The following is a 26,054-nucleotide window of genomic DNA, read 5'->3' as shown; positions in this document are numbered from 1 at the left end:
GTCTACGTACAGTTTGCCAACTACGGGACACCGTGGAAAGTCCCCGTCAGGATAGCCGCGGTGCCTGCTGGGACCTGTAGTGCAGCCATCGCTTTTCGTGAGGGGATCTGGGCCCCGCGAGACTCCGTTTCCCGGCAGGCCGCGCGCCAAGGCAGCCGGCGGGACGGGAGCTGCCGCGCTGGCTGCGAGTGACCCTGTCAGTTTTGGTTCTTGTGGTGGCGATGGCTTCGTTCGTGACGGAAGTCCTGGCACACTCCGGGAGGCTGGAGAAGGAGGATTTGGGCACTCGGATCAGTCGCCTGACCCAGCGGGTGGAAGAAATCAAGGTGAAGCCGGAGCAGCGGGCGGCTGACTGTAAAGGGACGGAGGGAGGAGCCAGAGTGGGTGCAAGTATGTGGGGTGAGAAACGGGCTTAGAGGGGAGCCCAGCCTGGGACTGGGACTGCGGAGCCGAGGAGGCTGGGACGGTGGGAAGAGGCGGTGGCTGGGGCAGTATTGGGTGTGGGGTTAGGCTGGGGAGGTATGGGATAGGGGGACGAGGGGAAGGCGGTGGGAGACCAGCAGAGCAGGGAATCTGGGACTGGAAGCCCGAGGCGTCTAGGGCGCGGGGGATAGCAGCTGGATAGAAACGAGGGCAGCGTCACCCCACCCCTCTTCGGTGTGTAGTTTCCTCCTCTGTATGATTCGTGGATGAATGTGATAGCTTTGGGAGGGTTGTACCGTTCTCCTCCCTGAATTTTTGTCATTAAAAACGTATCAGGACTTCATTAAACTCAACTCTCTTCACCCCCAGGCCTTTGAGACTATGCCGAGTGTTATAAAACACGTGAATAGCACTTCTTTGGATCTTGCTGTCTTGCAATTGATACAAAAACAAAAGGCACCTAACCACACGCAGTTTCACTTTGTACTACTGTCATTACCTTACGTTTGTTACTTGCCACATCCTTGTTGCTTTCTTCAGTTCAGTTCAGTTCAGTTCAGTCGCTCAGTTGTGTCCAACTCTTTGCGACCCCATGAATCCCAGCACGCCAGGCCTCCTTGTCCATCACCATCTCCCGGAGTTCACTCAGACTCACATCCATCGAGTCTGTGATGCCATCCAGCCATCTCATCCTGAGTCGTCCCCTTCTCCTCCTGCCCCCAATCTCTCCTAGCATCAGAGTCTTTTCCAATGAGTCAACTCTTTGCATGAGGTGGCCAAAGTACTGGAATTTCAGCTTTAGCATCATTCCTTCCAAAGAAATCCCAAGGTTGATCTCCTTCAGAATGGACTGGTTGGATCTCCTTGCAGTCCAAGGGACCCTCAAGAGTCTTCTCCAACACCACAGTTAAAAGCGTCAATTCTTTGGCGCTCAGCCTTCTTCACAGTCCAACTCTCACATCCATACATGACCACTGGAAAAACCATAGCCTTGACTAGACGGACCTTAGTTGGCAAAGTAACGTCTCTGCTTTTGAATATGCTGTCTAGGTTGGTCATAACTTTTCTTCCAAAGAGTAAGCATCTTTTAATTTCATGGCTGCAGTCACCATCTGCAGTGATTTTGGAGCCCAAAAAAATAAAGTCTGACAGTGTCTCTACTGTTTCCCCATCTATTTCCCATGAAGTGATGGGACCGGATGCCATGATCTTCGTTTTCTGAATGTTGAGCTTTAAGCCAACTTTTTAAACACCTTAAAAAGATGTGTACCCTGTGGATTTAAGAGAGCAGGTTTGGCACTGAACCATAAAGGCACAAAAATGGTTTTATTTTACTAAAATGATTTCCTAAGTGTTAAGTATTCATGTCACTGGCATCTCCTGGAATATGGCTTTAGGATTTTTCATTGCTTTTTTATATGATGGAAGGAGGACCGACTGTTAAGCTACAGGCGCCTCCCTGTTCTGGAACTAACTTGCCTTTCTCCAGTTTATTTTCCCATCCAGACAGATGAGAATTACTTTCTATTCTCCAAGCAGACCCACTTTTCCCCTAGTTCCCAGATTTTATTTATGTTGCCACATCTCCATATTTTACCTGTTAGTATTTCTACTCATTCTTCAAGTTCCATCTCAAATGTAGTTTCGTGTATGAAAAATATCCCCATTTACCCTCAGGCAGAGGTGCTCTGTTTCTCAGTTGTGCTTCTGGAGTACCTGAACTCTTGTTATATTGTATTTCTGTATTCTGATTACTTAGGTGTATACTATCTTTCCTACCTAAAAGGAATTTATTTGGGACAAGCATGATTTCCTTGGTTCAGTGGTAAAGAATCTGCCTGCAGTGCAGGAGACACAGGAAACGTGGGTTTGATGCCAGGATTGTGAAGCTCCCCTGGAGGATGAAATGGCAACTCACTCCAGTATTCTTGCCAGAAAAATCCCATGGATAGAAGAGCCTGGTGGTTTACGCTCTGTGGGGTTCAAAAGAGTCAGACATGACTGAGCAACTGAGCATGCACATAAGCATCGTTTATTCTTGTCTCCCAAACATTGACTAATTCAGTGAAAAAAATTCAATAATTTATTAAATTATTTTGCATGAAAGGAAATAATGGAAGTCAGATCAACTTAGGGTTTTAAGATTGTGTGTGCTCAGTCACTCTGTTGTGTCCAACTCCATAGCCCCATGGACTATAGCCTGCTAGGCTCCTTTGTCTGGGGAATTCTCCAGGTGAGAATACTAGAGCAGGCTGCCATTTCCTACTCTAGGGGATCTTCCCAACCCAGGGATCAAACCTGCGTCTCTTGTGTCTCCTGCGTCATTGGCAGGAGGATCCTTTACCACTAGTGCCACCTGGGAAGCCTGAATTATTTAAGATTAGGTCTTGTAATTTTATAAGCAAGAAAATAGACATTCATAAATCAATTGAGGTATACAGATTATGGTCTTAATTTATTCATTTACTTTTTTTCCTATTAGATATATGATTAAAATTAGTGACTGTAGTCTGAACTGATTTGATTCAAAATGAGAATTTCTGACTCTGCCTTTCTCTTTTTCAGTGTTTGTACAAATCTTGGGCACTGTTGGGATTTGTTGATCATTGTCTTCTTGTACCCTTGTGTTATGGGACTCTTAACGGTAGGAGAAATGTTTTTTTCAGAGAAACCCATTGGCTTGGAGGGAAAGTGAATGGGTATGAGTAACTGGCAAAAAGGCCCTGACTTGGAAGATACCTAACAGAAGACGAGCTATATATTTTAAGAGTTCCCTACTCATCTCATTGTAACTTTTTTCTTGTATAATAGGGCGAGGTATGCAGTATGATCAGCAAGAAGTACAGTGAATTCCTGCCTAGCATGCAGAGCGCACAGGACCTGGTTACCCAAGTGGATAAGCTATCTGATGACATTGGCTTGCTGAAATCTAGGATAGAGAGTGAGGTAAGAACAGTTTGTTATGTGGGATAGGTTTGTAGGGAGAAAGTTCAGCTTCCTGATTCCAAAGACAACTCAGTTTACAATTTTTTTTAAAATCTTCATTTTTCAAAAAAAAGAAAAGTTATTTGTTTATTTGTCTGCACCAGGTCTTAATTATGGCATGTGGGATCTAGTTCCCTGACCAAGGATTGAACCCTGGCCCCCTGCTTTGGCCCTCTTAGCCACTGCAGGGAAGTCCACCAGGGAAGCCACCACCAGAAAGGCCTTAATACAACTTTTAAAGACCTCACTTTCCTTATTGGTGAATCGAAGTTGAATTAGATGACCTTAAGGTAACTTCCAGTTTTAAAATACAAATGTTTTCCAAAACTATATACAGTTTCTTTTTTATGGCAAAAAATTTTAAGCTATACTAATAATGTCTTGCATTTTAGTTCACTTTATAAATTAAAAAAAAAATAGTCTCAAGATTTCAATGTCTTCATAATAAAAACAGGTAAAGCATATATGTGAATCATTTGGCCTTGTCTCTTATCATCTCCTACTTTAAAATGCTTTTATCTCTTAACGGCACGCATTCTCTTATATCTGCAGCTGGCCTCAGCATATTAAAGCTTCAGCACAATCTTTGTCTTTTGGCTTTCTTGTGGAAAATTGACTTGGATTGCCAGTCACAACCACTCTACTTCCTGTCATAAGGCTACTTTGCTTGGACATGCAGGGAATCTCTGCCCATCTTGTACTGTGTCACTTTACACATTATGGGGCTAGTGGTTACTGTACTTCTTATGGAAAGTCTGGCAGTTTTTAAGAATGTTCACCATGTTTGCCAGAGTACTTTCATCACAAAGGAGTAAGCCAGTGTTGAAACAGGAATATTACTTCATAATTTAAAAATTACACTTTTCATATACATTCTCTCCCCAGGATTTTTCCCTTACAGTTTTCTTTTAGGAAAAATAAGCAGTTGAAAAAAATCAAGGTGATATTAGAGGTTTAAATTGAGTAGGTGTCTTGTCCATCTATTTCTAAATTTTCACTCAGGGTTCATTGATATCCAAAATTAAGATATTGAGATATTCTCAAGGTCCTAAAGGAAAGACATCAAGTCTCTTCTCTGTGTGACAGTTCCTAAAGAAGGAAAGGGAACAGATGTGTTTTTAAAAGTTCTGTATAAAACTTGAATCGCAAGTGGGGAAACCACTAGCTATTTGGAAAATCTATTTAACAGTGAGTTTACCTGTCATTCTGGTTAGAGGTTTTAATAGAAATAAATCCATTACTCTGCAACTCTGGCACCATTCAAATAATATATTCAAAGGGTATTGTCAGACAAATAAGTCAGTAGTGCAATCATAGACTGTGTTATTAGAAATGAAGTATCTGGAACAAGAGAGTAATGGACTATGTACGTTTTCCTGGCCAATTATGACTGGCTAAGATTTAGTCAGTTCTGATTGTTGTATTTTTAAAGATGACTGGTCTTGACGAGAGGGTCCAGACCTGACCACCATACCATCTGAGGAACAGTGAAGAAACTGAGGGTATTTAGCTGTGAGAAACACTTTCAATATTTGGAGTCTTATCATTTGAGAAAAAGATTCAAATTTATGACTAGAGAGGGGGAATTCGATTCAATAGGTGGACTAAAGGGTTTATTCAGTCATTTGGTATATTTACTGAGCATCTGTAACGTGCCAGATACTATGGTAGTTGGTGAACTAGATAGTTTTTTATTTCAAAATGTGAATCTCATGTGTGCTATAGAGGAATAAAATAATGTGATACACACTAAATAGGAATAATTCAGTTAAAGAGAGGAGATGTTGCTAAAGGTGTCTTCCTGTACAAATTGGGGTCCAAACCAAAGTCAGAGGTGATAGGTAATTAAGCAAAAGAAGAAGGAGAAATGTTTAGGCAGGCACAGGGGACAGCATGGTGCAAACATGGAGGTAGTGGAGAGATACCACTGTTGGAAAGCTGCATGTATTCCATATGACAGATGTTTATAGAGTGTGGTGGGAGGGGCCAGGAGATGAGATTAAAAAGGTAAGCCAGAACCATGTGTATCAGTTTAAGCAGTAAGGATTTTCTTGATTGCCCTGTAGAAGCCATAGAGGAGTTTAAGTAGGGGAGTGATGTCAGATTTGATTTTTAGGAATCCCATTCTGCTTGCAGTTTGAAGAAAAGACTTGAGGGAAAAGAGACTGGGAAATGAGAAGGCAGTTGAAGCATCAGGAGGCAGTTAAAGTAATCAGGCATGACAGGCTACAACCTTCACCACAGTCAGTGGCAATGGGGATAGAGAAAAGTGGATGAATCCTGGGGACTTTCAAAAGATATAGGCTCTTTGGGAGTTGCTGATGTGACGAATTAAAGATGGAGGAGTCACCGGTAACTGTGGAACTAGGTTATTGATGTGCCATCCATTGAAATAGAGAATCTTGAGGAGGAGTAGGTTTTGGTTCAGTTTATTTATTTATTTATTTATCTTCATCTGATTTAATTTTTAAATTTTTTTTTATTTTTACTTTATTTTACTTTACAATACTGTATTGGTTTTGAATATGGGCTGCCTAGATAAGATCCAAATGGAGCTGCACAGTTGGCTTGTATGAAGATGGAGGCTAGACTATTGTGAAGAAAGATGGGGCAGGGCCAGAAACTTGAAATGCAAAGGCTCAAACAAGATACATATTTTTAAATCATGGTCTCCAGGCTAGCAGGCTGATTCTACAACCCAGGGCCTGGCTGTCCTAGTGCATTCAGAGTCAAGAACTGTGATGGATAGTCTGTTCCCTACAGTAGTAGCCAGTGGATGAACGTTTTTGCACAGCACCCAGAGCCCCAGTTTCTACAGGGCAGTGTGCAGTGGGCTGCATGATAGAAGAAAACTCCTGAGCTTAGAGAGCGTAAACGTCTTCTAATGGGTAGTAAGCATGCTGGACTTTTGTCATGAAGGGAAATACTATTTCTGTTTTTCAAGTGTTTGTTTACTACACAAACATTTTTGAAAAGATAGTTCAGAACAAAAGACAGTGCATTGCTTTGCTTGCAGAAGATGGTGCTGAAGTGTGAGAAAATCCTAAAAAAATTGTCTTCCAACAGTCTGTAGAGCAGTGGAACTGGCAGCTTTTGGTGGTTTGGTGGGCACGGAGGATCTCAGACCCCATCTCAGGCCTACTGAATTTGAAGCTGCATTTTAATAAGATTCACCAAGCAACATGTATATATGCATGTTATAGTTTAAGAAGCACTGCGTTAGAATCATGTGGTTGTTTATGTGGTTGCAGTTGGTCTCTCCCCATGTCCAATGAATCTGGAGGTTCAGAGAAAATAGAGGGCATAGAGAAGACGCATCTGTTTTCTTAAGACCCAGATTTGGAAATGGTAGACATCACTTCAGCTTATATTCCACTGGTGGGATCTTAGTCACATGGTCACACCTGACTTAGAGGGACAGTGAAAACAGATAGTATAGTTGGATAGCCACATGCTGTTCCTATGAGCGAGTGGATTTCAGAGGATAGTTTGCACATCACCCCCTCCATATACATACTTGGATTTTAGGGAAATGGTGTGGACTTGAGAGAGCCGCACTTAGAAATTGAAACTGTGAGAATGGAGAGAGTATATAGAGCAGGGTTTTTCAATCTAGGCACTGTTGAATGCCTAGATTGGGGCTGGATATTATTCTTTGTTGTGGGGGGCGATCCTGTACATTGTAAGATGTTTAGATGTTGAGTATCCCTGGCCTCTACTCACTAAGTAGAGCTTGCTCACTTGTGACAAGCCAAAATGTCTCTAGACATTGCCAAATGTCCCTGGATGGGGGTGAGCAAAAAATGTTTAATTTTTTGAGAACCATTGGTTCAGAGTAATAAGAGGGCCAGGGAGAAAGGAATATCAGTATGTGTGAAGTGATCAGAGGGAAAATGAAGGTCCTAAAAGAAAATAAAAAGAAATGGCCAAAGAACTAGGAGAAAAATGAGTAGAGATTGGTGTCATAGAGCTAGGGGAAGGAGAATAACAGTGTACTCATGAATGGTTAAGTACTGGTGATACATGCTTTAGACATAGCAACAGGGTTTGATTGATATTTTTTTCTTAAAGATGGGGGAACTTTTAACATATTTAAATCTGACAGGAGGAGCCATCCTCTAGTAGATATTGAATCAGTATGTAATTCATGAATGAAGAATGAATTAGTAAGAGGTGAAAGATAGAGAAAAGAGGAAGTAACTGATAGTGCAAAGTCCCTGAAAAGGTGGGACAGAATAGGAGGCGGATCCTCACTTAACCCAAGAAAGTCTTCCTATTGGTTAGAACTATTCAACTCTAGAGTGAATTGTCGCTTGGCCATGGGGATACCCTTCTAGTAATCCAGGTGGGTGAGTTCTCTGATGTGAGGTAACTGCTTAAACTAAGACTCGTTGCTGACAAGAGTATATTATGTTGATGACAATGGGTGTTTCTGAATAAGACAAGGATTTGGGCCATTTGGACCACTTCAGGTCTCTTCCTACTACATTCTGTGATTTTTATTCCATTCTTAACCAGCATTTAAATTTAATCATGAGTTATATTCAGCTAATAAGGCTTATTAATTATAATAAGTGTTTTATTTCTTAGGTATAGCATAGCTAAAAAGTACTTGTCTTTGATATTGTGAATTAGGTCCGCCGGGATCTTCATGTATCAACTGCTGAATTTACAGACTTAAAGCAACAGTTGGAAAGAGACTCAGTAGTCCTCTGTTTGCTTAGACAGCTACAAGAGGTCAGTAAATTCAAACCAAACTTTAGTGCTTTGGTGGTGAGAAAGTGGTTTTTTTTTTTTTTTCCGATTGGTCTTATGTTTAATGAATATCCCTTGACTATGTGCTATTTTTTTCATATTTTAAAAACAAGCAGACAGACTTGAAACAATAAGATGTATCAGATAAAATACCTAATAACCATACTTATCTTTTCAGTTTTCTACTGCTCTTGAGGAATATAATTGTGCATTAGCAGGAAAGAAGTATATTTCTGCTGCTCAGCATCTAGAAGAGGTATTAAAGACTTTCTCTAAAGCATGAGCAAGTAATGCTACTCTTGTTTTAAGTAAAATTTTGTGTCACATGTATTCTTTATTGTTATACAAATATGTTCAAACTGCCTAGAGTACAGATGAAATGTTTAACAGTGATTCCATTTCACTGCCAGGCCCAGAAATGCTTGAAGTTATTAAAATCCAGAAAATGCTTTGACTTAAAAATCTTGAAATCTCTCAGCATGGAGCTTACAATACAGAAACAGAACATACTTTATCACCTTGGAGAAGAGTGGCAGAGGCTAATTGTATGGAAGTTCCCACCATCGAAAGGTGATGCTGACCTCAGTGAACTGCTTTGCTTGATCTGCCTGAACCAGTTTGGCTTCGGAGTGTATTCCAAATATTTTATATTGGGAGAGAAGACGGCTTCATTTATTAATCTCCCAGTTCTATATTGAGTTCTCATTTAAGCAGAATGCTGTTAGGACCAAAATGCTTGTTACTTCCTTCATACTTCTCGCTAGGAAGGAGCAGAGAAGGGGGGAGATGGTTGGGAGGGGTCCGTGAGGTGAGGGTGTGCTAGAGGAGGTGGAAGCACTTTAAGCCCACAGTTCCACCCCACTGTAGAGTGTGTCATTCCCAGAGCCCTCATCCCAATAGTTTATCTTTTCTAAAAAGCTTAAAGAAGCTGTTCGAACTTTCTCTCTCTTGCTAAGGAAAACGGGATCAATGGCATAGGAGTTTGACCCTATTTTTTCAGTCCTTGGGGAAAATCGGTGACAGAATCATGAGAAATGGGATAACGCTAGCCCTCGCTTTTATTTATACTACTTGGCTCTCAGCCCCTCTGCCCACCTCTGGGTGTGAACCCTTTTTTATATCTTGTTTATACAAAGTAAAATCTTGAGGGTATATTGAAAGACATGCCATTAAATCCAGTATATTTTCCAACACTTAATCTTGAAATTCAGTCTGTTTCAGAGGAAACCTCAGAGTCTTCCCTTTCTTCCTTCCCCTCATCCACTTTGGCCTTCACATACAGTGTATATGTATGTATGTACATAGACACTCCGCCCCCTCACACACACCCCATGTGTATCTTCAAGGAAGTCATCCAGAAGTTTTAGATTCTATTTCCAAGCAGACTATAAAATTAAGAGAAGATGGCAGTTCTTTGTTGTAACACACCCTTCTTGTTAAACTTGTTTGGCAGGCTGTTCTCTTTCTTTCATAAGAGGGAACATAGAAGAGGAGGCCTTAACTGAAACTAGGATCTCACTTTTTATTCTTTGCCTTCATTCAGTCATTCAATATATTTCTTGTTGTTGAGGTATATTGATTTACAGTGGTATGTTAATTTCCTCTGGACAGCAAAGTGATGCAGTTATACACACACACACACACACACATTTTAAAATTTTCTTTTCTGTTATGATTTATCATAGGATATTACATATAGTTCCCTGTGCTGTACAGTAGGACCGTGTTGTTTATCTGTTCTCAACACATATTTAATATGCAGTTATTGTAGGTAGATCATCTTTTGCACTCAGTGTGATTCTTTGAGCATACCAAAAGAAGTAATTTCTTGTTTTAAAGTGATGCCAAGGATTTGTATGCAGTAATTCGTATTTGCTTGCGTTAGAAGTGTTTTGTACTAAAACCACGTTTTTAGGACTCTTGGTAGACAGTGGGCTCTCAGGAATAGAAATGGGAACATCTTGTATTGCTGAGACAGCTGATATTTTTTCCCTTCTCCATAGATATCAGCAACTTGGAATCTTGCCTGCAAACAGAGCTTCATTTATGCACTGAACAATCTCAGAAAGAAGAGAAGAACCCCGTGCCACCAATCAGTTCTGTCCTCTTGGCATTTTCTCTTCTTGGAGAGCTACATACCAAGCTTAAGTCATTTGGTAAGACATCCTACTTTGTTTTATTTACATGACATTTTCAGAAAGTCCAATGTTAAAGGAATGACAGGAAAAATTAACAAATATTCTCTGAATGATATTGATGATGGATTATAAGGTTTGGCTTTATGATTCATTAAGTAGAATTGTTATAAATATTACCCTTTTCATTAATGGCTTAGCTGCTTTCTTTTTTTCTTTTCTCTCTCTTTTTTTCTCAAACTAGCTGCTGGTGTTTTTTATTTTTTAATAATTTAAATAAAAATCTGTAAACAATCTGGGAACCTTCAGTGGAAAACCTTGCAGTGCATATGGCTGTTGTGGAATGTCCTGGTATATGTTTTTTTGTTGTTAGGCTCGAAGATCTTTTTCTTTTCTCAAGTGTCTTCAGTGATTTTTTTTTTTATGAGTGTTCATATAACTTTCAGGTCAGATGCTGCTGAAGTATATCCTTAAGCCTCTGGCATCTTGCCCATCGCTTCTTGCTGTGATAGAAAGCCAACCTAACATCACCATCATTCGTTTTGAATCTGTGATGACTGACTTGGAACATCCATCACCATCTGAAGTTTTTGCCAAGATCAGACTGGTACTGGAAGTGGTCCAGAAACAACTTCTAGGTGTGTATTCCCAAGGCCATGCTTTCATATTTTGGAAAAGTTGATGTGGTATTTGAAAGTAAATATTATTTTAACAAGTGGATAAAAATGCCACCATTCTGAGTGAATGGAGGATAGAGGTGAGTAAATTATGTCTTGGGAAAAAAGTAGTTACCTTTCTATTTCTTGCTCTATTTTGCTTTCCTTCTCTGCCTAGTGTTGACAGGTAAGGTCATCAGTGGTACCCCATGTTCTTTGTTTGTAATATATAGTTGGATTTTGGGATGCATTTCTCTCATGGGACTTCTAGGGACATCATATTTTGGGACTTTTGGTTAGTTATAGGAAAAGCAGAAATGAACTAAGTGCTGTTTTACATATTTCAGTGGGAAAATCCCCATCAACCTAGTTGATATAAACAAACTGAGTTTAACATGAATTCATTCCAACTCAGCCTACTGGTTAGATCTTTATATATTCACCCTTGAAACAACCAGTTTCTGTGTTGCTTGAATCATTTTTTGGCTGTCACACTATTAAAAGTAAAATTTCTTCTGTTTTTTTATTATAATACTGTCATTTTAGTCTATTGACTTACCTTCTTTTTGCTTTTCTCAGTTGTCGTATTGAATAGTCAAATTAAGCACTCTTGCTGTGGAAAAAATAAAAGAAATGCTGCTATTGTTTGTAAGCCTTCCTGACAGTCACATAATTTATTTATATATAAATATTTTATTATTTTTTATCAAAGTATAGTTAATTTACAGTTTTGTGCCAATCTCTGCTGTATAGCAAAGTGACTCAGTTGTATACATATAGACATTATTTATTTATATATAAATAATTTATATGTAAAGCAAGGAATTCTTTCTAGTTTTGATAGCAGAGAATAAAAAATTTTAAGACTTGCATGAACTGCAAAAATCAAAGGTAGTTTTCTTCTTGTTCCTTTACTTAGGGAGATAATGTACTCTTGTTTTTATTAGATATAACAAAAGATTGTCAAAGAGTCCAAGGATTGGAAAGAACTAGAAAGGTAATCAATCCAGATATCTCTGATGCTTGACTCTCCTCTTAACACTCCCATCAACTGGTCACAACAAGCCTGAACACCTTTTGAGAGTCTATCCTACCTCTGTGCAGCTCTGAGTAGTGTCAAGTTTTTGTTTGTTTTTTTTTCAAAATTGTGTCTCTTCTGTATTAAATACTCTTGCCAAAATGCCCTTTTTGAAAATTAAATCTTTAAGGTAGTTGTTTAAAAAATATATTCAAAATATATTGCGCTGTAATATCTGCTTTACAGATGCTGTTTCTACTATGTGGAGCTGTATAGAAGTCTAATTCTTTGAAATTGGTCTTTGAAATTCTTTCCAGTCTCTCTTATTATGTCCCCTACATCTTACCACCATCTTTACTTTTTTTTTAATGAAATAATGTTAGATCTTCTTATCTTCAGTGATCTTCTATGGATATATTCCATTTCTTCCATAGTCCTTTTTATTACAGTATGGTGTTCAAAACAGAACAAAGTATCCTAGGGATAGTCTGAACCAATTCAGATTCGTCCGGGAGGATTATTCACTCCTTCAGTCTCAGTTTCAGGTTTCTGTTAGTATAGCCAAAGGCTGTTATTACACAGTTAACTTACTGAGCTTGATGTAAAGGAAATCCCACATCATACTCAGTGCCAATGGCTGCTTTCCTGTCTTACACTTGGCTTTTTACAGTTAACATTAATCTTTGTTAGATTTTACTTGAGAAAAGTTTGCAGTGAGTTAACTATCCTTTCTACTTCATGTTGAATGCCAATTTGATAATCATGTTTTCCTGTAGCTTAAGTCAGTGATGGTACTGGTAACTTATGATAGGGCTGGATTGGAGGGTGCTCTAGGAGCACACTGGGATGTCTTTTCAGGTTGACATTGGTCCTTTAAGTGCTCAATCCACTGTGTTTGAAGTTTTCTTTGTACCTAGGATATTCAGAGCAGAAGATAACTAACTCCCTGTTGCTAGGTTCTCTTCTCATCTCTAATATCTTTCAGTTAATATTCCCTTCCTTCATACTTATTTTCTCTTCTTTGCATCAGCCATAACACCTAAAACAATGTTAACAAATATTAATGCCAGTGTGCATTCCTGACTTAAAACTGATTTTAATGGAAATAAATGGGGCTTTTTTTTTTAATGGTTTCTTCTTCCCCTAAATATAACCTAAGGATCATACTTTGTAGCCTTAGTTCTTTTTGGAGTCCTTCCACTTTCTTTGCATCTTAGTTATTCTGAAACTTCATAAAGGTTTTTACCTTCTCTTTTCTGTTTGTCTTTGGTTATATGCTCCTTTCGTCTTTTAAATATGTGTTTTTTACTTCCAAGTTTTTTTTATTACTAAGCATCATTGTACCAACAGCAAAAAAATTTTTAAAAAGAGGATAAAAAATTCTTTTGGAAATAATTTGGCAAAATATATAAAAAGTCTTAAAATATTTGTATCTTTAAACCAAGATGTCAACTTCTAGGAATCTGCCCAGAAGAAATAATCTTAAATATATGAGACCATTTTTAAAAAGCCCCATTTATTTCCATTAAAATCAGTTTTAAGTCAGGAATGCACACTGGCATTAATATTTGTTAACATTGTTTTAGGTGTTATGGCTGATGCAAAGAAGAGAAAATGAGTATGAATATTAAAGAGAAGAATTTACTTGTAAATAATGTGATTGTATACCTAAAAAACCAAAAGACTACTAAAACTTTTATAATTAGTAAGAAATTTACAAAGTTGTCTAGGTACAGTATAAATCTATAAAAATCAGATTTCTTCTCTCTAGCAACAATCAGTTATAAAATATAAAGATATCTTATTTACAGTGGCAACATAATCTATTAAACTCTTAAACATAAATTTAATAGGAAGAATATATGTAAAGGAAAGCATAAAACTTACTGAGGACATAAAGGGAAGGGAGGCTATCATGGATTAGAAGGCAATCTCGAAAAATTATCAACTCATTCCAAAATAACATATAAACTTAATACATTTCCAATCAGTTGCTTGTTATATATTTTTTGAATTGGGCAAATGAATTACTCTAGAGCTTACATCAAAAAATATGAGACTTGCCAGTAAAGATTTGAAAAACAGGAGTTGGAGAATTTTATAATTAAAACTATGTTTTTGACATAAGCTCAGTGGAATGAAAAAGAGTCCAGAAGTAGACCCAGGAATAAAAGGGAATTTACCATTTGGTCAGTCACATTTTAGTTTAGTGGGACAGACAGTTTATTAAATAATAGTGCTAGCAAAACTGGCTATGTGGAATGAGACAAAGTTAGATTCCTGCTTCGTGCTTCAGAGATACATTCCAGATGGATTAAAGCTTTATATGCAAAAAGTAGAACAATAAAAGTGTTGGAAGAAAATTCACAAGAATACTTAAATATTATCAGGAAACTCCAAATACATAAAGGAAATGATTGACAAATTTGACTACGTATAAATGTCAAATTCTGTATGGTAAACAGTACCATAAACAAAGATTATATTATATTGGGAGAAAATATCTGCAGTGCGTTTGACAGACAAGGAGTTGATTTTTAGATTTTTTCCAAAGAAAGAGAGAACATAGTAACAGAAAAAGGGTAACAAATATGAATAGGCAATTTATGGAAGAAAAGGTTCAAATTATTAATAAACATAAAAATATGTGTGGCTCAATCTCCCTAATAGTGGAATGGAAATCACACCATCAGAGTAGAAATTTCCACCCTTAAGGTTGACAAAATTCAGAGATCTGTGTAAGACACTTTTGGTAAGAAAATGGAAAGGTAGGCTCCTTCATTGCTTTTGTGAGTGTTTTTTAGTGAGTAATCTGAAGCACTATAGTTATGCTAAGAATTCATCCCTTTGACCCAGGTAGCCCACTTTTTAATTCCTTACAGATGTCATATCAACAGTATATATGTTTGCACGTATAAGTACTGCATATACTTGCATACTGGAATGGGTATCATCTGAAGAATGGTTGTATAACTTACAGTTGAGCCATAGTATGGAGTTCAGTTCAGTTCAGTTCAGTCACTCAGTCGTGTCCAACTCTTTGCAACCCCATGAATTGCAGCACGCCAGGCCTCCCTGTCCATCACCAACTCCCAGAGTTCACTCAGACTCACATCCATCGAGTCAGTGATGCCATCCAGCCATCTCATCCTCTGCCATCCCCTTCTCCTCCTGCCCCCAATCCCTCCCAGCATCAGAGTCTTCCAATGAGTCAACTCTTCGCATCAGGTGGCCAAAGTACTGGAGTTTCAGCTTTAGCATCATTCCTTCCAAAGAAATCCCAGGGCTTATCTCCTTTAGCATGGATTGGTTGGATCTCCTTGCAGTCCAAGGGACTCTCAAGAGTCTTCTCCAACACCACAGTTCAAAAGCATCGATTCTTTGGCGCTCAGCCTTCTTCACAGTCCAACTCTCACATCCATACATGACCACAGGAAAAACCATAGCCTTGACTAGACGGACCTTAGTCAGCAAAGTAATGTCTCTGCTTTTGAATATGCTATCTAGGTTGGTCATAACTTTTCTTCCAAGGAGTAAGCATCTTTTAATTTCATGGCTGCAGTACTATGCAGCTATTAAAAAGAAGTGAAGTAGAGCTAGATATCTCAGAGATGGCCACGATCTATTTTTAAGGGATAAAAAGTTAAGTGTAAAATCTATGGCATGAACCCATTTAATAAAAATGGAAGTGTGGCCCCTTATTTGAGTATTATATTAGTTTACTAGGGCTTCCATAACAAAATACCACAGGCTGTGTGACTTAAAAAGCAGAAATTTATTTTTTCACAGTTTAGGAGGCCGGAAGTCCAAGATCAAAGTGTTAGTAGATTTGGTTTCTCCTGAGCCCTCTCTTCTTGCTTAGCAGACAGTCTTTTCACTGTCCTCACATGGCCTTTCCTCTCTGTATGCTCATCCCTGATGTCTTTCCTTTTCTTAGAGGACACTAGCCATAGTGGATTAAGGGTAGGGCTCCACCCTTATGACCTATTTAAAGGTGAGTCCTGTCTCCAGATGCAGTTACATTAGGGCTTCAACATATGAATTGTGGGGGACACAGTTTGATCTCTGTCAAGTGTGTGTTATAAATGTAAGGGAGGAAGAATACAAACCAGACTCTTAACATTGGTTTCTTGGGCACAGAGAGACAGAGAAACGTGTGGATATGGAGACGGAAAATTACCCTTTTTCTTTAGAAACGTTAGTGGTGTTGATTTTCTAGAAAGTGTAAGTTACTAAAATTTACCAAGTAGAGACTCTGAACATACAAATAGTTGTAGAAGAAATTTGAAAGATTGTTAAAGATTTCCTATTTAAAAGGTCACCATTAGGCACATAAACTTTATGGCTAAATTCTAGGTACCCTTCAGATTACACATAATCCTTTTTGATAATCAAGCTCTATTGGTTAATAGAAAAGGATAGATAAGTATCCTGATTAATTTTTTAAAAACAAGCATAAATTTGATATCAAAATGTACATGCAGAGAAAACATAGAATGATTTTATCAAGTCATTTTATCACTAGCTAAATTTACAAGCTCAGTTCAGTTCAGCTGAGTTGCTCAGTTGTGTCTGACTCTGCGACCCCATGGACTGCAGCATGCCAGGCTCCCCTGTCCATCACTAACTCACGGAGCATAGTCAAACTCATGTCCATCGCGTCAGTGATGCCATCCAACCATCTCATCCTCTGTCATCCCCTTCTCCTGCCTTCAGTCTTTCCCGGCATCAGGGTCTTTTCCATGAGCTCAGATCCCATTAAAATCGCATTTTTGGTTGGACATTTAATTGTGATTTCAGGTGACTAATTTTGTCAATTCTTTTTTGAGAGGAAGCTTGACAAATTCCTAATATATTTGCTGAAAATGTCTCCTAATATTGTCTGCTTTATCATCTTAAAATTTTTTGCATAGCAAAATTTTGCCTTGCTCCGTTTTAGCAAGTTGCACTGCCGTTTGTTGTAGAATTCATGGTATATTTTCTTCCAGTCTCTTTTTTCCTTTACTGTTTCTACCAGTTCCTCCAACTTTTACATCTTCACTTGATTCTGCATCAATAGTATATTTTAGTTTTAAATTTGAAGGTTTGTTTACAGTTATTTTCTTAAACAAGAAAAATATATCATGATGAAAATAATAAGCACTTCAATTTAACTCCTTTTTTCAGTTTATATAGTTATTACTGTGACCTGTGCTGTATGCACAGAATATTCAAGTACACACATTATAGTGTTACATTGATGCATAGGAAAACAAAGTCATTGGAATGGAATAAATCTGTTTACTCTGACTACATCGAAAATGTGTTTATATGAAATAGCAGAAGTAATATACGTGCCTGAAATGAGCACTACAGTACACATACGTGATGCTATGGTTAAAGTGAGATGTGGTCTTATCAAAGCAATAAAATTGTGTTTAACAGAAAAGTATTTTACTTTACTTCCTTTGTTGTTTTTTTTTAGTTTAAAATTTTTATTCAAAAAATGTATTGAGATCCCATATACCCTTCACCCAGTTTTCCCCAATGTTAGCATCTTGTGTAACCATAGTATGGGATCAAAACCAGGAAATGGACTGTGGTACGATTCACAGAGCTTATTCAGATTTCTCCAGTTTTCCTTGCACTCATTTGTGTGTGTGAATAGTTCTATGCAATTTTATGATCTGTGTAGATTCATGTACCTACCACTACAATCAAGATACAAAACTAGCCTATTACCACAAGGCTCCCTTGCTGCTGCTGCTGCTAAGTCGCTTCATTCGTGTCCGACTCTGTGCAACCCCATAGACTGCAGCCCACCAGGCTCCCCCGTCTCTGGGATTCTTCAGGCAAGAACACTGGAGTGGGTTGCCATTTCCTTCTCCAATGCATGAAAGTGAAAAGTGAAAGTGAAGTACACTGGAGTGGGTTGCCATTTCCTTCTCCAATGCATGAAAGTGAAAAGTGAAAGTGAAGTCGCTCAGTCATCTCCGACTCTTTGCGACCCCATGGACTGCAGCCTACCAGGCTCCTCCATCCATGGGATTTTCCGGCAAGAGTACTGGAGTGGGGTGCCATTGCCTTCTCCCTTATGCTACCCATTATAACCACACACCTTTGCTTCCAGTTTTTGAAATTACCTAAAATTAAAAAAAATTGAGTTCATCAGTCACACTAGCCCCATGTCGTGCTCAGTAGCAAAATGTGGCTGATTGCCATCATATCAAACAGTGCAAGCCTAGACTTCTGATATTATAAGATAGCTCAAGGGTTTGAGGTAGTATGGTCACTTTTTTTTTAAGGTTCTCTTATACTGTTTAGTTAGTTAATAATGAAAGTTGCACAGTCATGTCCAGTTCTTTGCGACCCCGTGGCCTATACGGTCCCTGGAATTCTCCAGGCCAGAATACTGGAGTGGGTAGCCTTTCCCTTCTCCAGGGGGTCTTCCCAACCCAGGTCTTCCTCATTGCAGGTGAATTCTTTACCATCTGAGCCACAGGGGAAGCAGTTAATTAATTAACTTCCTCAAAATGTGTTAGAAAAAGCCACCATAAAATATACCGTGGAAGATAGATTGAAGTATTCTGTTTGACAGACTAGATATTACATGATAATGTAAGGTATTTATTGATATTTTGCTTAGAATAAACACTCTGATCCTTTGCAGAGATGAAAAACTATGTTTATTTATTATTGGAGAAATGGGATTTTATTCTAAACTAGTTTCAACTTGGTGTGCAGAACTTCTGAGTGCTTGTCATATAATCAGATCGGTGGGTTAGCAGTGGATGATTATAATGTAGATAGCTTACTACCTCATTGTTACAGAGAGCAGGCAGGCAGTCTTATACTGCAGATGACTCATCTGAGCAGTGAAAATACAATAATAATTGTGGGTCATGATTTTCCCACATAGTTAGTTGAAGTAAGGTAGAATTACTTCTGCTGTTTTCTTTGAGAATATATCTGGTGTGTGAATAGCTTCTTGTTTAAAACTTTTTCTTTTGATTTCAGATTTACCTCTTGATGCTGACCTAGAAAATTTAAAGACATCTAAGATCACACTGGCTGAGATGCTCGGTGACATAATCTGGGAGGACCTATCTGAGTGCCTTATTAAAGATTGTTTGGTTTATTCTATCCCGACAAATAGCAGCAAGTTAGAGCAGTATGAAGAGGTAAGAGCAGAGGTGTCACTGAAGGTTTGGGGAGACTACAGGGTCTTGTCAGTGCCCTTTGTTTATCTTAGAGATCATTTGTTCTTTAAGAAAATTATTCATAAGGTGTGGATGCAAATTCCCTATAACTTCATTTCTCTTCTGGCTTGCTGCCTTTTGATTGGGAAGTATGCTTTCTTATTCAGTGTTAATATGTTTTCATTAGGTACTTTTGAAAAACAATTGTTTTTATATTTGTATCAGCTCTAGTAGGTACTAGGCAATACTTTACTTTTTGGCTTCTTTCTAGTGTTTCCTCAAACACTAAAATAAGTACAGAAGTCCCCCCTTATGTTTGGGATATGTTCTAAAACCCTCAGTGAAGACGTGAACCTGTGGTTAGTATTGAGCTGTAGATGTATGTGCAGTGTTTTTTCTATACTAATGGGCAGGTAGTGTATATAACACGGATATGCTGTGTACAAAAGGATGATTCATATCCTGTAGGTAAAACACAGCAGGATAGGGCGATGTTTCATCACGCTACTCAGAACAGCGCACAATTTAAAACTTAGGAATTGTTTGTTTCTGGAATTTTTCATTTAGTATTTTCAGACCATAGCTGACTGTGGGTAACTGAAACTGAGGATAAGGGAGGGGGATGACTGTATATTTACTAAAAAATTTGTTGCACTTCGACTAAGCAGAGTCAGAAACTCCTAATGAAGATGCTCTTCCTGGTGAGTTAAAATGTATAATATTTTCTACCTAGTAATGGATAGTCTGTTCTAAAACTTAACCATCTGCTCATTATTCTTTTCTGTACATTGGATTTGAAATTTTAATGTTGAAAAGGAATATATGTATATAATTCTTTACTTTCTTTCTTTTTCTTGCATTTCTTTCTTAGATCATACAATCCACTGAAGAATTTGAAAATGCCTTAAAGGAGATGAGGTTTTTAAAAGGAGATACTACTGATTTGCTGAAATATGCCCGTAATATCAATTCTCATTTTGCTAACAAGAAGTGTCAGGATGTGATTGTGGCGGCTAGAAACCTAATGACCTCTGAAATTCACAACACTGTGAAGGTATGGGGGGGATGGTTATAGTTTATTACACTGAGTTAGGAAGCAGCTTATTTTTGAGATGATTGTGGTAGAATGGAAGAGCACATGACATTTGCTGAGTTTATTGAGGTGAGTTATTAATTTTCTTAAACATTAGCTTTCTCATTTTGAAAGGGGTCCTAAGATCTGCCTCTTTCATAGAGTATTGTGGGATCCAGGCAAGATAACACACATAAAAGCGTTGTATAAATTGAAAAAGTGTACATGAATTTAATGGATTACTATTGTTGAAATCATAGAGTATATCAACCTATAGTTTTCTTGACTTTATCACTTGAATTTTTTTTTTTTTTTTTTGGAGTCAGTAGATTTGGGTTTTATTTTTCATTTTTTTATTTTTTATTTTTTTTTAATCATTTTATTTTATTTTATTTATTTTTATTATTATTATTTTTTTTAATTTTTACTTTATTTTACTTTACAATACTGTATAGGTTTTGCCATACATTGACATGAATCCAGCACGGGTGTATATGCGTTCCCAAACATGAACCCCCCTCCCACCTCCCTCCCCATATCACTTGAATTTTTAATATGCAATTTTGTGACAGGTACTGTTAAATCCAGAGATTATATCCTGTTGTGAAAATGTTGACTTCATTGCTTAGGCTAATAGAGGTGAAGTTAATAAAAGGAAACCAAAAGATACGATCTTTGTATGGTATAAACAATTATCTGTAAAATCCATGGACAAATTATAATTTGCATTGAGAGTAATTTACTCCTTTGACCTTAGATAATTCTGTATGTTTTTCTGTTTTTTTAAAATATCTTGCATATATAAAATAATATTTAGCAAATATAAGTGTTATTTAGATTAAAAGAAGACATAGACTAAACTAATCACTTAGAAAATTCCTCAGCCGCTTTTCTGTGACCACTGAGAGGACCATGCTCTTCTCCCCTCTGTGCTGTCTGCACGCCCCTTTCTCCTGGGGTTACCCTGTTGTAGTGCCCGCTTCAGTAAAATATTTAATTAGCCATTTGAGCCCCACAGATATTAACACATTTTGGTGTAATCTGGGGATGTGAGGGGAACTGGAAAGCACTCACTACTGGGAACTGGGCTGCAGGGTTTCTACATGAAAGTCAGTTATGTCACTCTCATGCACAAAGCCCGGTGGCTTCCTATCTCATTCAGAGAAAGACCCAGTCGGCTTACAGTGGCCTGCAAGGCCCTGGGTGATGTGTCCCCTGTTGCCGCTCTGACTGCATCTCCTACAGCGTTCCTCTTCAGTCACTCTCTTCATTTGCCAGGACAGCTTGGCTGCAGAACTGAAACCTCTTTCCCCCTCTGCTTGGAATATTGCTATAGACTTTCTCCCTTTCCTTATCACTATTTTACTTTTTTTAAAAAATTCATTATTTTAAAAAATATTTCCTTAGCTGCACTGCTCAGCATGTGGGATCTTAGTTCCCCAGCCAGGGAGCAAACACACGCCCCACCCTTGCATTGGAAGCACAGAGTCTTAACCACTGGACCACCAGGGAGGTTACCTGACCACTGTTAAAACTGTAACCTCCCCCTATTTCTTTTTTAAAAAAGTTATGTATGTACTTGTTTTTATTTTTGGCTGTGCTCGGTCTTCTTTGCTGTGTGGGCTCTTCTCTGGTTGCAGTGAGTGGGGGCTGCTCTCTCGTTAGAGTGTGCGGGCTTCTCATTGCAGCGGCTTCTGTTGTTTCAGAACTCAGGCTCTAGGCCTGCAGGCTTCAGCAGTTGTGGCTCCCAGGCTCTGGAGTCCAGACTCAATACTTGCGGTGCATAGTCTTAGTTGCTCTGCAACTAAGGGGATCTTTGTGGATCAGGGATCGAACCCGTGTCTCCTGCGTTGGCAGGCGGATTCTTTACCACTGAGAGTCACTCAGTTGTATCTGACTCTTTGTGACCCCATAAACTATAGCTCCTGGGCTCCTCTGTCCATGGAATTCTTCAGACAAGCATATTGGATTGGGTAGCCATTCCCTTCTCCAAGTGATCTTCCTGACCGAGGGATTGAACCAGGGTCTCCTGCGTTGTGGGCAGATTCTTTACCATCTGAGCGATCAGGGAAGCCTTCCCCTATTTCTTAAACTCTTTTCTTGCTTTGACTTTCTTCCCTGGTAGCTCAGTTGGTAAAGAATCTGCCTGCAGTGCAGGAGACTCAGGTTTGATTCTTGGATTGGGAAGATTCTCTAGAGAAGGGATAGGCTACCCACTCCAGTATTCTTGGGCTTCTCCTGTGGCATAGCTGGTAACGAATCCATCTGTAATGCGGGAGACCTGGGTTCAATCCCTAAGTGGGGAAGATCCCCTGGAGAAGGGAAAGGCTACCCACTCTAGTATTCTGGCCTGGAGAATTCCATGAACTATATAGTCTGAGGGGTCCCAAAGAGTTGGTCGGACACGATTGAGTGACTTTCATTTCATGTTATTGTCAATAAATATTTTGTTTGAATTATTGTTTTTCCCTGCTAGAAAATACGCTCTATGTGGGGAGGGTTGGTTTCTTTTTTCCAGTTTGTTTTGTTCTTTACTGTTTTGCTTACCATTAGCATTTGTTTATCTTTGTTGTACCTCTAGCATCAAGAATATACCTGGTGCCTACTACTGTGTACTTAGTGCTCAGTAAATATTTAGTGAATGAATTAATATATATCCCAATAGCTCTGTCATAACTCCTTGTTATAAATAAGATTGTTACTAGATTGCTTTGTGACTCTGGGCTAAATCTTTTAGCCTTGTTGGACCTCAGTTTCCTTTTATGTAACGTGACAGAATTGAACTAGATAATCTCTGTACTCCCTATTCAACTAGTTCTGACATTCTGTAAGACTGTGTTTTCCTCCAAAATATCCAAATCCTAATGATGGCACTTCCTCTAGATCAGAGTTTCTCAGCAATGCCACTGTTGACATTTGGGACCAGATAATTCTTTGCTCTGGGGCCTGTCCTGAAGGATGTTCAATAGCATCTCTAGCCTCTACCCACTCAATGCCAGTGGCACCTTCCCTGGTTGTGATATTTGTATTCTCATTGAAACATTATAACAGCCCTATAAAATAGATGTTATACAAATTTTATATATAGATGGCAAGTCTGATGACTTTATGTTTTTTTAAGACTTGAAAAACACTTAAACTTTTTCAGAAATTTTCCATAGAGGTCCAGTATGTGCTGAGCAGAGCAGCTCTTCTTGAGGTAGGAATCTGCTGCTTCTTCCACCTGCTTAATCCCCGCCCCCCCCCCACCCCACTTTTTTTTGGCTCCTGAAGCATCTTTGAGAAGCAAGATTTGAAACCCATTATTTTAGTGCAATTTCTTCATATTGCAATGAAAAAATTGAGGTCAAGAGAGGTTAAATGACTTTGTTTAAAGTTAGGGTAGAAAATATCACTGATGTTTCCAGACTAGAGGCCTAGTATTCTTCCCTTTGTGTGTGTGTGCTCACTCGCTTTAGTGTCCAACTCTTTGCGACCCTGTGGAGCCTTCTTTGTCCGTGGGATTCTCCAGGCAAGAATACTGGAATGGGTTCCCATGCCCTCCTCCAGGGGTCTTCGCAGCCTAGGAATCAAACCAGTGTCTCCTGCATTGCAGGCCATATTCTTTACTGCTGAGCCACCAGGGAAGCCCCGTTCTTCTCTTTAGTTTTCACCAAATCTGGGAATTCTCATTCAGTGTAAATGGAGGGAACGTTTTTGGATTTTGTTTGGAATTTTGTTTTTAAGAGCAACATAAGCTAGCTTGAATGTGTTGTTTCTTTGGCTAAGCTGAGACATGTTTCTAATGGGAAATAATTTAATGACAGTGGAACACAAAGTCATACTGGTGTGCATTAATCCAATAGTCTAATCTGAGAAAGAGGATTTTTTGAAGGTCCTTTCATTTACGTAAAATCCTGGGTCAGTTTCACAGCTTTGTTGTTTCCACCAAGAGTAAGAATGCACAGAATGAAAAGAATGGCCCAGTAAAGGGCCTTGCTTATTCCTTATGACATCCTTTCACCCAAGATTGAGCAGTCATTAAAGTACTGCCAAATTCACGCATATCTTGAAATTATTCTCTAGATCCACAGCTTAATTGTGATGGAAGCGGTCAGTATCTTACTCCTCACCATCTGCATGCATCTGGATTATTCTGAGGACAATGCATTTTCTGTGTTTGACTCTTAGATTACTCCTGCTTCTAAGATAAGTGTACCAGACTTACTTCGTCCTAATGAGGACGACAAGCTACAAGTACAGAAAGTGTCCACAGCTCAGTACAATGAAGCGGCGAATTTAGAGCCTGAGAATACGTTGGACCAACATTCCTTTTCTTTGCCCACATGTCGCATCAGTGAATCTGTGAAGAAATTAATGGAACTTGCCTATCAGACTTTACTGGAGGCAACAACCAGCAGTGATCAATGGTATGAGTTCTGAGTTATCTGAAAATGGCAATGACTTGGTTAAATGTGTATCTAAACTAGACAGTTATTAAGAAAATTAACTGGAATTCTTGGGTTTTCTTATCCTATTAGTTAATATTTTTTCCCTAAAGAATCAGTATAGCACACAGATATGTATTGGTAATTAACTTTTACTTATAACAACATATAGTCTTACAGCAAAGTATGAGAAATAAAATCATATATGTGGATGGCCAAATGGATTTGACATTAAAAATTGTTAATGCCTTTTTAACAAAAAGCTCTTTAACTTTTTACTTTCAACTTTTTATTTGACTTGAGTGGTATTACATGAGAAAGCTCTTGTGAAGAGCATGGAGTGCTCCCTGGGAAATAATTAATACTCAAGTGTTAATTAGCATTGGTGGTGGTGGCCATAGTGATAGTTGTACCGTCTGCTTCAGCGTGCTCTGGCTCTTTAGCCTAACATTCATTTTACCTTTTGAAATCTAGTTCCTAATTAATTTATATTTTAAATACTAATTTTAAGCAGTAATAGTTTGTTGGGCAGCCAAAGGTAGAAGGAAAAGAATGAAATGCACCAAAGTTCTGACTTCTCCCTTTCCAGAAGATTTCTTCTAATCAACATTATATTCAAGATACCTAAACTCAATCCCACATACTTCCATATTTGAATCTCTTTTTGTTTAGTAGGCTTCTTCCCCTACTCCTGAACCAGACTGAGGAGACGACGGTAGGCTATAGCCCAAGTTGATCATAGAGTGGGTTTTCCACAGCCTCTTTAGTTTGAATCTGTATATCATAGTTTTTTATTTTACATTCTCATAGGAAAGCAGTTTCAGTTAGGGCTTGACTTAATCAAATTGCATCTTCCAAGGGACTTCTGAAGTTTTAATCCCCATGTATAAACAAACCCCTTTATTCTGTTCCAGAAAGAACATGCATACTAAAAGACTTCTGTGACTTCAATGAATCATTATATTCACAAGTCTGTCTGGTTTTAAATATAAGGAGGGAGAAAAATGTAATACATGTGAAGGGAATTATATATATACTCTTTTGGCATAATAAGAGCTTCTCTTTGACTCAGCTGGTAAAGAATCCACCTGCAATGCAGGAGACCTGGGTTTCATCCCTGGTTGGGAAGATCCCCTGGAGAAGGGAAAGGCTACCCACTCCAGTATTCTGGCCTGGAGAATTCCATGAACTGTATGGTCCATGGGGTCACAAGAGTTGGGCACTGAGTGACTTTCCCTTTCACTTGGCAGAATAAATATAGGAGTGAATGGGGCTTCCTAGGTGGCCCAGTGGTAAAGAATCCACTTACCAATGCATAAGACACAGGAGATGCAGGTTTAATCCCTGGGTCTAGAAGATCCCCTGGAGTAGGAAATAGCAACCCACTCCAGTATTTTTGCCTGGA

General features: G+C 38.6%; 1 protein-coding gene across 1 annotated transcript in view; it reads left to right on the top strand.

Annotated features, from left to right (window-relative positions):
- Positions 1–212: 212 nt before the first annotated feature.
- ZW10 (zw10 kinetochore protein) overlaps positions 213–26,054 on the top strand; it is a 36,100-nt gene continuing 10,258 nt past the window's right edge. Inside the window, exons 1-10 of the mRNA XM_052652775.1 lie at positions 213–326; positions 3,235–3,369; positions 8,044–8,145; positions 8,342–8,419; positions 8,574–8,733; positions 10,167–10,319; positions 10,745–10,936; positions 18,969–19,132; positions 20,022–20,204; positions 24,393–24,631. Coding sequence (XP_052508735.1) covers positions 222–326; positions 3,235–3,369; positions 8,044–8,145; positions 8,342–8,419; positions 8,574–8,733; positions 10,167–10,319; positions 10,745–10,936; positions 18,969–19,132; positions 20,022–20,204; positions 24,393–24,631 — 1,511 coding nt within the window. The 5' untranslated portion in view covers positions 213–221. The remainder of the gene's footprint in view (positions 327–3,234; positions 3,370–8,043; positions 8,146–8,341; positions 8,420–8,573; positions 8,734–10,166; positions 10,320–10,744; positions 10,937–18,968; positions 19,133–20,021; positions 20,205–24,392; positions 24,632–26,054) is intronic.

The sequence above is a fragment of the Budorcas taxicolor genome, chromosome 15 (genome assembly GCF_023091745.1).
Source record: "Budorcas taxicolor isolate Tak-1 chromosome 15, Takin1.1, whole genome shotgun sequence".
In the NCBI taxonomy this organism is placed as follows: Eukaryota; Metazoa; Chordata; class Mammalia; order Artiodactyla; family Bovidae; genus Budorcas; species Budorcas taxicolor.
This window is presented reverse-complemented; position numbering and strand designations above follow the sequence as displayed.